The 10,607-nt window shown below is 41.8% G+C and overlaps 1 protein-coding gene across 1 annotated transcript in view; it reads left to right on the forward strand.

The window, feature by feature from the left end:
* The window catches only part of LOC118340076 (nck-associated protein 5-like), a 129,638-nt gene that overhangs the window by 3,496 nt on the left and 115,535 nt on the right, over positions 1-10,607 (forward strand). The window contains exon 2 of the mRNA XM_035677934.1: positions 4,520-4,622. Within this exon, the coding sequence (XP_035533827.1) occupies positions 4,520-4,622 (103 nt within the window). The remainder of the gene's footprint in view (positions 1-4,519; positions 4,623-10,607) is intronic.

The following is a 10,607-nucleotide window of genomic DNA, read 5'->3' on the forward strand; positions in this document are numbered from 1 at the left end:
CCCCAACGGCCCCCCCCCCCCATGTAGCAGGCGAATTAAAAGAGAGACTTAAACGTATAATCTTTCCCAGTCATTCATTCTTCTGTCCCCGGACATCATTCAGAGGAAAAATAGAGAGCTGGGCTCTGTACCGTGGGGGGATGCCTCTGCGCTGACCTCGTTTCAGTCTTCCCCTCATTCAAGGCAGGCGCAGGGCATGGAGACAAAATGAATTGGTTCCTGGGGCAAAAGGGGTGCACCAATCAATGTCCAATCCCCCTCTACCATCCATTTTCAGGCCCTGGCACTTCCTGGCATTGCTCTTTTTTGGGGTATTGATCATAGAGGTCACTATTTGGCCAAGAGGCTTTTCTTTCAGAGACCTCTGTGTTTTCAAAAGGTTTTGTAATAGATGCGAGCGCTAATTATAAACTCATGCAAAATGCTGAATCTGGAATCCCCTTCTCTTAAGTCTTTGGCTCTCCCTCCTTTATGCTTTTCCTCCAGATGTCCATTTAAATATTAGCTTTAATTTATTTGCTCCACCATTTGTCGTATAGTTTAATGTATAACCCGTGACTAAATCAATTCACAATAAAAAAGCAAATGTAGGACATATTTTTATTCTCTTTTCAATGGAAGGTCTTGTTTCATGGGAAAGGGGGCAAAGTTCATGCCACACACTTAACCCACTTCATATCTCTGTTTGAACTTACTGTGACAAAGATTTCTTGTGGTGACTCTTTGCACAGTGCGAAATGAAAGTATGTGTGGGTGAGTGCCTGACTGTATTGGGTACAAAGGGCAGTATTGTCACTTGTGGCAGAGTGTGGTCTCGGTAACACTTCGAAGTCAAAAGCCAGAGGGTGGAGCAACAAGGTTTGTTCAGCAGACCTTTACTGTATGTGTAGGATTATTCCGGCTACAAAAAAAATAAAGATAAAAGTGCCAGTAAAAGGCCGGTGATTGCAATAAGTGCACAGCTGCCTAATTCTTCCCATCTTACAAAGGAACAGTATCAAATCCGAGCCATGACAATCCATATTCATGGACAATCTGGGCTTATTATCATCATTTATCCACAAGGCACACAGTCTGTTTTCAGTACAGGGATCTCTCAATGGGTTTAAGTGTTATCATTAAGCTGTTATCCCCTCACATTATCCCTGTTGTAGTTTGGAGCTGTCTGGGGCTCTGTGACCTCAGCTGGGTCCTCCCTTGTTCCTGGAGCAGATGTTAAAAAAGAGAGCCACCCCCCCCACCTCAAACAACCTCACCATTCGGGTTGTACACACACACACAGACACCCACTATCCCACCGCGCCTCCTCCCTTCACCCTGGCATCTAATTAGGCCTACAGCACAAAGGCTCCCAGATGTCAGCGTCCTCCTGGCCTCCTTTGATTATATCCTTTCCACCCCACTGACTGGCTTGCCGACTGGCTGGATGGCTGGCTGGGGGCCGTGTGGACTATAGGCGTCGACGCGTGTCACTGTGTGCAGGTCAACACCGAGCCGGTTTAACATATCAGTAGTTGCTTTTGGTGTAAATCACAGGGAATTTGGAGTGAGGGAGGACAGTGTTGAATAGGTTGCAGTTGCAGAGAGGATCTTAGATTGTCATAAAAGTAGACAAAGGAAAAAATGCTGGTCCCCTTATAATATTATATAATATATAATATAAATACCAAGTGACATCTTTTGAGGAATACTGTATGGCTTAACTTTTTGGATCATTTGTTAGTCACCAAACCGGTCTGTGAAGGAATATTCAAATTAGCATTTATAATGGCCAACAGTCCCTAAGGGTTTCATTTCCTTTAAAATCAAGCAACCAAGAAACATGAACAATGTGCGGACAGTCAACAAGTTTGTCGGCTGAGGAAAATTGGCCACGGTGCTGCTTTTTACAGACATCAGCTTTCGACAGCCAGTCTTATTTCCATGCTTCTATGAGCTCTGGTTCTGCCCAGTGAATACTTAATGGATGAGATGTTGATCACCAGTACATATTGGACAGCCTAGGAATAAATGTTTCAGGTTTCAATAGATTTAAACTTGCAGAAAAATGCTGTAGCAACAAGTGCTTTTTGAGAAGTGCTGTCCGAACAAACCAAAGCAATGGCCTTACAGGAGGTTTTATTAGTTCTTTCGTGATCTTACATGCAGACTCAAATCAGCCTGTTGGAGCTTAAGGACAACTGACAGTAAAAAGACAAAGCATCTTTTGATTTGTTTAACTGTTGGTAGGAGTTTTCTTGTGTTTTATCGCCTGGCTTTATCTGAATGTCCCTGATATCTGGCATTTAATGTGTTTGCTTAATCTTTAACACTTCCGATCTATCCACTACCTCATCCCTCACACTTTCTATACCCTAAGGAAAATGGTGTCACTGTTTTCTATGTCTGGTATGGCCAATCAGGCACAGCGCTGTAATCCATTTTAATCATTTACTCTCAATTTCCTATAAACTTCCCCTTATCTTTGGATCCAAGGGATGCTATGAGCTTTACTTCCCCTCCTAATCTCCAGCGGACAGGGACCAAACTGAAATGTAATCTAAACATAGACGTGAGTATTTCATTTGATGCAATAGATTTGCACAATTAGTCATTACAAAGCCAGATTTAGAGACAGGCAGGAGTCTGCTGTTTCTGTGTCATTAAAGCCTCTGCATTTCACATCCTGTTCACTGATTAGGCAACTTCCTTATACACAAGATATCCCAGGGGTATTCAGAAATGGGGCAGAAGGAGACAGTGTTGTGTTAAGAACACTCTGTCAGTTCTGGATGAAAACGTAGCGGCTGATCCGGCATGCAATCTGATGTTTGCAGCTTCATGTCAATAAGTTTGGATTTACCAGATTGGCAGTGGATGGAACATGCCATGTTGATGTGTGGGGATGTTTGACAAGTGCAGTCACGCTGTGGAAGCTTCAGACAGGGTGTAACAGATATAGCCTGCAGCGGATGCAAAAGTGGGCTTGGGGACGCTGTTGGGAAGTGTGGTTGCATAAGTAGGTTTGTGAAGCGAGTAAACATAACTGACCTGAAAAAGTGGGATAAATACGATTCAGCTTTATTCTGAAGTGAGACAATAGTGGCACTTAGCAGGCGTGCATTATCCCACCAGCGGATTTTATGCTTAGGGTGTCGAGATGATTTTAGAAGGTTTGCTGTTTTAAAAAAGCTCATTTGTGACTTCCAAAGGGCATATAGGCCATTTTCATTTGTCATTTGTAACAGTAGTGTTTAATGTGAAAAATATCTTCAGATAATCTAAAAATAATAACTGTCCTTTAATGTTTCAAAGGTGGCAAGAATGCCACTCTTGTTGTTTGCCAAAATGCGTGGCAATAGTGTTTTTAAACCATACCGTGGATGATATCAGTGTATATAGGGAATCAATTAAACTCTCAAAAATCTCCAAAACATAAAACGAAAAAAGAAAACTATAGTTACATAGTACATAAAATGTATCTATTCGTTTATTAAACGAGCAGACTGCACATAAAGTTTACAGCAGTGAATGTGTGTTTCTGACCCTGACATCACTTATGATATATCTGCAATGGTAATCTTATCTTTATATAAAGTAAATTCAAAATAATGAGTGAAAGACCCACTCTTTGAAGCCATTTCTTGAGTTACTTGATTTCTTGAAAACCATGTAAACGAGATACCCAGGGCAAGGGACTGGACTGGATCCAGGAATCTCTTGAAGAAAGGTTTCTTAGACATTTTGACATTTCTTTATTCAAACAGCTTCTGTGTTTTGTTTGAAATAAAAAAAAAATATAACATTTATATGTTGTTAAAATGGATATGTAGCTGTAATCTCTACCTCAGCTTCATTCAGGATTTATCCACACATGTATGCACACAGCACTACAAGTTTAGTTGCACAGAAAGGTCTCTGACCCCGAGGTGTCCATCAACTGATCTTTGACCCTGTCTTCACCAATGAGGAAGTAGCATGCTTATTCTGTGCACCACAACAGTGAGCCTAAAGCCCAGGCTCTTTGTAAAGGAGTAGTATGCGTGAAGAGAAGTGTTTATCTTTTGCTGTGGCCTCAGTCAGGCCAGGTCGGACTGGTTCCCAGCTCTGTTTGGAGAGGCCTAGAAAAACAAAAGGGTTTGAAGCTTGGGTTTTGGGGTTGGGTCAGAGGGCGGGATGCCTCGGTTACGCCAAGAGCAAGCAGTAAGATCTGGAGCTTTGTGATCCCAGAGTTGTGTCGGCCTTAAGTAGCGGCCCTCCTGTACTGGCTTGAATTTCAAGAAGAGGCATTGATAGAAACCGAAAGACATGGGAGAGAAACAAAAGTAGAATGGATATATAGTGACAAAAGAAGAAGACAGCTGCTGTAACTATGCCTGAGACGACTGCCCCTGCTGCTCATGACTTAGACTCTGATCTCCTGTAAAAGGTGAAAGCCCTTGTAACAGCAGAAACGTGACATACCGGACATGAGGTATTCCTTGTTGACTTTCTCACTCTCTCTGTGTCCTCTACTCCTCCCCCTTTTCCCTCCCTCCAGGGCTTCCCAGGTGTGTCAATCGCAGCAGGACAGAGGGATCATGAACAGACACCTGGAGAGGAGAGAGCAGTTAAAGAGATTGTCTCTTGACAGCGGCCTACCGGTAAGTCAATCCCCAACGCACAGTATGCTAGATTGGTCACTTAGTCAGGAAACAGAGGTTGTGGAATGTCCTTATTCTGTCTTGATGATCTATTGCTGCACTTCATCCCCAAAAAGAAAGAACATTTCTTGTAACTTTGGCCAACACTGTGGGTACTGACACAATCAAATCTTGGAAATGTGTGGGATTTTTGGTGTTTTTGTTAATGATGTTGTCTTTGGGACCATGCTGTCATAGCTAGTCATGGCTTGTTTGGACTGCACTCCCCACTAAGCATTTGTTGGTGACTCAGTTTGAGGTTCTGCAGGTGGCGCTCTTTTGTCTCCCTAAACAAAGTGGCTAACACTGCTCATGCTAACTGTCCACTCTGTGTTTTGTTTATTCCATCTGGTGGGAATGAAAAATGATTCACTTCCTGTGTTCAGGCAAGTATTTTCCAACAAAGATCCACTTATGTTAAATGTTTTGGCAACCTGAACCCTCTTTTAATCAGAGTTTAGATTAAATAGTTTTGTTTTCTATTAATCAGACAGTTGAATGCACAATAAAAATACATATTAATATATATTCCAAAGACCCCCCAAGATTCAAACATTAAGACTAAAATGAAACACAAACATCCACGTGTCAAACAGAAGGGAGGAAAAACAGCCTACCATGACTATTTGTGAAACACTGTGGCTGTCGGTTGATTGACAGGCTTATCTCTATGCTGGGACGTTCTTGCAAATCACAGGAGTGGAAACTTGTTTTGGCTCAGGGTTAACTGAAGGGGAATCTGCTTGCAAATGCCTCTTTTGGAATGTCAAGTGCAGTCATATAGGGGCTGCTGTGTTGTGTCTGTATGCTAGTGATGAAGCTCAATTCCACCTCAGTACATACAGTGCAGTCACTGTGCAGGAAATAATGAATCAGGAGTCTTAAAATAGCATTTTGACATAGGAAATGCTGAAGCCTCACAGTAACTAATTAGAAGGATGTATTTATATAAAGAAAAAAAATTTACCCTTTAACAGTGTAAACCCATGAAGCACAGTGTATTGTACTGTTATAAACTGCATTTCTGTGGGGGAATTTTGTTGTTTATGGTGTAGTTTGTTGATGACTATGAGGCTTTAATGGAGCCGAAAGATGTCAACATACTTTATTGACTTGACCTGGCTGACTTTATGGCTTGCTGCTGACCTATCGTAAGCCACTGCTGACATGCATGAGAGTCCTAGCGCTCAAAGGGAAACCCTGTGCTGCCCTGGTGAACCGATCTGTTTATTTCATCCATACTGGATGTTTGGTGTCTGTTTTCCCTTTTATATGCGTTAGCGTGAATAACAATGAATACCCATAAATATATTGAATGTTTTTACCAAAAGTGAAGCCCATATGTTCACTTTCTGTCCAGATGTCCATGGTCATACCTCGGTAAAAGAAGAAAAACACTGACTAGATTGATATAACATGAGACTAAATCATAAAAATCCATCCCAAAATAACTTCTGTAATCCACAGAACATAAAAAATTGATCTATGAGTATAATAAAAAATCTTGATGTTGATTTTTCCTTTGATTTGGGACACAAACCCCTTAGTCTGTCAATCATTTCCTACTTAAACTGCAACATGAGAGTGAATCCAGAAGGAGCACTGAAGTGACACACTGGAATCCTCTTGGTGAGACACAACACTGTAGTCTGCTTCATTTATAATTTATCCACAGTGGTTTAGCTTTGTGAATGTGTAACTTCCTGTAACACACTGGGCGATTTCTTGGTCTTGTGGTTTGTGCTTGTTTCTTATCTGCCGACTGGGTGATTCATAAAGGCTTTCCGACTTTATATTAGTATCATTAATAGTTATTGGTTGATACGAGATTTTCTGCTGCTTTAATTGCTTTAATTAGATACACGGTGGCCTGATTTACTGTGATACTGAAAGTAGGTCGTATTTGTGATATGGGTTTATGATTCAACATGCTCACATTTGTCCACTCAACTATCCATGCATGCATTTTTCTCCCCTTTTTTCATTTTTTCCTTCTTTTTTCCTTCCCCTCTTGTGCACTTACTTTCTCTCTTTTGTCATTTTGTAACTCTCACCCACTCTATCTCCTCCTGCACCTTTATTTGCCTCTGTCTCTTAGTCTTACTTTATCTTTTTCCTATTTCTATCACCACTCTTTCCTCCCTCAATGATTTATTCTCACTCGGGGCAGCAGGAGCATAAGGGTGCTGGGTTGTTTTAATAGTGGGACATGAGGAAGCCCGAAGCATTTTGGTATAGGTCCAACATGGATCTGGTGGCAGTGTGCAGATTTGATTCCATGGCATTGGTTGCCATAAAAAGTGCTGGTTTTGGTTGGTCTAGCAAATTAGAAGTTTTTTATTCTGTTTGATTCAAGTTAAATGAATGTCTTTCTTTCTTGGTGTTAGTTAAGGCAGGGACTATCTCTTCCATGAATTGGCAAATCCTCTGCACACCATAAAAGGCAGATTTCCTGTCATTACGCTTGATTTAAAATCATTTAATTTCATCAAAAGAAGCATTTATGCTGTTTTTAAAATCATGCTGAATCAATGACGCAAACATCATCTGAACCGTAACGGATGTGATTTATTTGCAGATGCTTTAAATTTACAGTATTTTCAAGACATACAAATTGTGTATTTACTGGTTATTGTCCATGCTATAATTTATTTGGTCAATTGAGCCTTTGTTCAGCCATAAGTCACTTACTTTGAGGCCACTGAGTTTGTCTCTAAACTCAAACCTGGGACTTTATCCTTCCAGAGCTGATGGAGGACATGATGTCTCTGGTCCTCGTGTGGCCCTGCTGGCCCTGGCACAGATAAACCTAAGTCCTGTAAACACTCCTTTTCCTGGGAGGATATGAGCCTCCGATACATTTATTTTTTCAGGCATCTGAGAAAACACGAGGCGTTTTTCTGACATTCCGTCAGACGACAGGCATGAGCTTTCATGTTCAGGTTTTCACTCTGTGTCACCTGTGAACCGGTTTCGTCCAGTCCAGGCACGTTTGCTAACAGTGCACTTTACATAACATGGTGTACGACCTGGAAAGATGACCCTATGTGATCCAGCATTCTGACAGAGTGCTGCTCACTCAGCTTTGTCACAAGGTTGTCACCCTTTTTTCGCTTCATCCAGATAATGGTTGGCCTTGTTTTGTTGCTTTCACACATTTTAGGCATACCATGTGTTTCATGGCCTGTTAGGATGATGAAAAAGGAGAGATTTTCCACTGGGGATGCCCCTGACAGATTTTCAGTTCACACAAGCACACAGACATAGAGACAAAATACCATATGTCAGCTGAGGACCAGGTGAAATATTTATGTCAGCTCTTCTTTGGATGGATTACATGGCCCGTCTTCATACAAAGCTTATATCAATCGTCTATGGGTAATTTGGTGAACATAGGGCTTGAATGTCAGTCAGGACCACCACCTCACACATGCATAATGCATTGAGCCAGCATATGTTTTCCTCAATGTATGCAGGCTAGGTTTAGGGGAATGTTCCTGCATGTGTTTGCTCCAAAGCTGCTCAAAGCTGCAGGCTTCATTCAAATGAGTAATTGACTTCATGTCTTTGCATGTGTTTCAAATATGTGTGTTTGTAGTGTTGCACATTTGTAAGTTAAGTGCACCCTTAGTCAGCGTTATCAGTATCTTATTGATGCGTTTCGTTACAGTCCTCAACTGCCATAACAGGAAATAGGTTGGGTTGGATGATCTAATCTGGATCAGGTTATGTGGCTCAGGGATGGCCCAGAGTAGCAGCAGATACAGCAGGACTTGCAAGTAACTGGGGCACCATTTGCATTACATAACTGCCGTGTTGCTGGGTTGATTCTGTGCCTCTATTTATTTTTATCATTCGATGCCCGCCTGCGGATGAAACTCTTCGTCATGCAGGGACGCGCACGGTGAGCCCGATGGCCGTGGCCGGTCTGTGGGCTGCTGCTAGTTACTGCCAGCCAGCTTTAACTAGGTCATGCAGAAGCTCTGTCAGGGGTCTATCTTATACTGTAGAGGCTATCACAGGGGTTTAATTCAAGATTTCTAATGAGGTTACCATTGATGGTTGATGGTTTATCAACTAACAAACTGAAATCAGGAGTATGATCTGTGTTGAAGAATTAGAAGGTTTCTCTTATTCAACTGCTGATACTTGAGTGGGCATGTAAATGCACCATGGAGTGTAGAAAATGATGTTGTTTTGAAATCTGTAGTATGGGTTTACTGCTTGCCAGCATCCAGCAGCTGTTGGACAGTACAGTCCAAATTTGCTTTTGCATTCTTGGTCAGTTTTGGGTTTATGGGTTTTGTAGTATTTATGTTGAGACACAATGAGGATATAATAAAAACACATTTTTTAAATGAAGTCAGAGTGAAAAAGATGCCTCCAAAACCAGTGGCCCCTGAGTGCCTAAACAAAACCCCCTTTCAGAAACAGTATCTTTTTAAATTTAATTTCAGTCATGTCTTTTGGTGAGTGCACTCCATCTCCATCACAGTCAACACAGAAGTGATGGCTGTGGTTCAGCAGTTTAGAAGGAGTGTAACCTGCGGGGTACTTGGAGCTCTGCCCATTTTCACACCTATGTGCACCTGGTATGACTGTCAGTCACTGATAGTGGTTTTTGGAAAGTTACAAAGTTTGGCTCAAGAGAGAAATTTTTTATCCAATCTGAGATAAAAGGCCCTTCTAAACTTGCTAAACAGCACGTCTGATGAAGATAGTATGTAATCACTTGAAGGTACTTCAACATTCAGACTTGGTGATTGCTGGTTAGAATGGATATGATGAGTGTCCTGTCACATACCTAGACTATACTGGATCCTCACTGTTTCTGAAAACACACGTCTCCTTATCTTTGTCTTAGTCTATGTCTGAAGTAACTGCTAAAGGTCTCTGTCTCATTTCCATCAAACAAAAGAAAGAACCTATCTAAGATGTGGTGTCTAATGCATTTCCTCAAACCGTGAAGTAATACTCATCAGCCCAAGAAAAACTGGTGAGAGCATATCCTTGTTTTTTCTTCCAACGCCCTTTTCCCTGCCAAAATGTATAATGTGTGCAGCAGTGCAATCATGCTCAGAGATAATTGATAACAAAAGGCCAAATTGAAAACACTCCGCAGGGGGGTTAATAATCAAGTGCTCCACATTACTGATTAAACGCTTGCTGCATAGTTGTGATTTGTATTGAATAAACAGCATGTGGTAGTGCTTTCCTGTTTATCTCCAAAGTGTTTGGGTTTAGTTAAATCCCCCTGGCTTTTGTCAAGCCTCCTCCTTGTATAAAGTCTTTTACGTGTTGATTTGCTGCCATGCTGTTATATCAGGCTGCAACTTGTTTCACTGGCCCATTCGCCACTGGCGAAAGTAAGACAATAAAAGTATCCCAGAGACAAGCTCAAAAACAGACAAATTAGTTTAGTTTATGCTAAATTTAAGTGCAAATGAATTAAATGTTAAGCCAGCATGGAGTCCGCCTGGCAAGATTGGATTTCCTCCTTCTTCTCCCCCCACAGCCCATTACAGCTGGTTGTTACAATGCAGCGAGGAGACATAAAACTAAGCAGGGGAGCAAGCTCTGTAGCTGGATGGGAAGAAATGCTCAGTCTAATCTGATTGGCTCCCACATCGTCAGGCGGACAAATGGAGAGGTTTGATATTATTACTAAGCAGCTCAAACTAATTGAGTGTAATTATACAGTAGAAATCCACTCCAATGCTGTCCTCAGTGTGGGCCCCGTTCTCACGCCATGTGTATTACAGGATGCCAAGCTTAGGGGACGAGTGCTCACTCGGTGCTCACTCAGTGTGTCAGCTTGATTCTTGAGTAACTTGTGTAAAGTGCGGTTCTGAGGCCGAGGCTGATCGGACAATTTGGGTGGGAGCCAGTCACATAAAAAGATTTAGACAGTTCTTGGAGCAGCCACCTTCTCTCTCTCTCTCTCTC

The sequence above is a fragment of the Morone saxatilis genome, unplaced genomic scaffold (assembly GCF_004916995.1).
Source record: "Morone saxatilis isolate NCDOM2014 unplaced genomic scaffold, NCSU_SB_2.0 Contig6, whole genome shotgun sequence".
NCBI classification, from domain to species: Eukaryota; Metazoa; Chordata; class Actinopteri; family Moronidae; genus Morone; species Morone saxatilis.